At 39.1% G+C, this 1578-nt stretch overlaps 1 protein-coding gene across 1 annotated transcript in view; it reads right to left on the bottom strand. All coding sequences in view use genetic code 11, as the record gives it.

Annotated features, from left to right (window-relative positions):
• The window catches only part of EGR_11182 (hypothetical protein), a gene marked incomplete at both ends in the record, with an annotated part of 2922 nt that extends 1496 nt beyond the window's left edge, over positions 1 to 1426 (bottom strand). The window contains 2 exons of the mRNA XM_024500429.1: positions 1218 to 1282; positions 1327 to 1426. Coding sequence (XP_024345157.1) covers positions 1218 to 1282; positions 1327 to 1426 — 165 coding nt within the window. The remainder of the gene's footprint in view (positions 1 to 1217; positions 1283 to 1326) is intronic.
• Between the last annotated feature and the right edge of the window lie 152 nt (positions 1427 to 1578).

A 1578-nucleotide genomic window follows, 5' to 3' on the forward strand; every position in this document is an offset into this window, starting at 1 on the left:
CTGTCCAATTTTTAGTCCTTTTCAGACAACTGTGCGTCCGAGCTTTTGATAGTTCACTTAGCGGAAAGTTACTTCTCGCGAATGCTAACATTGCTGCTGTTTAAACAGTTTTCAAGGTGGGGTCAGATCTTGATATTTGTAAGTTCTATTTAATGTACTCATCCACATACTCGAATAAACTTGAAGTGTATCTATTTAGATTGATGCTTTTAGTGTTCTGACACGCCTTTTTCACACTTGTCCAGAGGTTCTAGTTTATCAATCGTGTGATGAGGAATGAAGTTTGCAACCAAGTGGACACTGGGAGGTGTTAATGCAGATCAACTGGGTCGCTCGCAACAATGAGGTGGCAATCGTCTTTAAAGACTTTGTGTACGCATCTGAGCCGCAACAGTAATATATATTGCTTCCACTCTGAAATAGAAACACATTACGCAATGATTTTGCTTGTACTCCAATCACATGATGAAAATGTAGCCTGTAGCCTTTAAACCGGGTTCAGATCTTGGTATTTGTAAGCTCACTTTAGCGCACTTTTCCACATACTCTAATAAATAAGCTTAAAGAGAAGTGGAAATAGACAATTGAGCCTGAAGTGCTAGCCTCAGTTGGCTCAAGCCTACTAATGCAGGTTGTGCTCTTCAACTTTGTGCTTCTATCTATTGGGTGCTTTACTTTTGCATTTACAGTAAGTTGCATGAAATTATCCTTGACGGTCACTTACAGTTTAAATGGGATTTTGGGTAGTAGAATCACATATCTTAAGTGATATTCAAAGAGGATGGAGCTGTTTTCCATTCCTAAATATTAACTAGTGAACCTTACAGCATTGCAGGAATGTAAGTATTTGAGTGCGATGTTAGTGAACGTTTCACATATCCTTGCGGTATCGTTACAAATTCGTTTTTTCCCCTTACAAGCTTGATACAGGGTGTACGAAGGGAGAAGTGTGAATGTCGATCCATTTGGAATCCCAGCCACCTTTGCCGCTGCTGTCGTAGCAGACTATGCAATGGCGAAGGATGTTGTTGTGGACAATCTTAGTGAGTTTTTCGCACCTTTATAATGATTTCCATCATTACATTGCTTCTATTGCCATCAGAATACGTTGTCCTGTCATTTATATCTTTATACCGCAGTGATATTTTTATTTGCCCTGAATTTCTGCGCCCTCACAAAGTTTAGTTTAGTCAAGCCACAGATTTTCTTAATCCTACATTTTGCTTAGATTGTAAGCGTTCATCTAGGTAAGCAGTGATGCACGCCAAATTAAGACATCCTCCTACTCAAATAAGAATTTTTTAATTCTCCAACACGTTAACAAACCTGGGTTTATTTGTCGACAAGTTTTTTGCTTCCTTATTTGTTGAAAGAATGTGAGATTCACGTGATTTGGTTTTGGCTCTTTGATCATTTTCTGACACATTCAGTGTCAGGTTTTCAGCCAAGTGTCGAGGACTACTATCCAGGTGTTTTACAGTCCTGATTTGATTTTTTAACTAAGTCAATCCTTGCTGGAGATAACTAAAATTGCTGCTCCCCCCGGTACATGGTCAACCTGCACTACCTTTTACTGAA

The sequence above is a fragment of the Echinococcus granulosus genome (genome assembly GCF_000524195.1).
Source record: "Echinococcus granulosus chromosome Unknown EG_S00462, whole genome shotgun sequence".
Taxonomy (NCBI): domain Eukaryota; kingdom Metazoa; phylum Platyhelminthes; class Cestoda; order Cyclophyllidea; family Taeniidae; genus Echinococcus; species Echinococcus granulosus.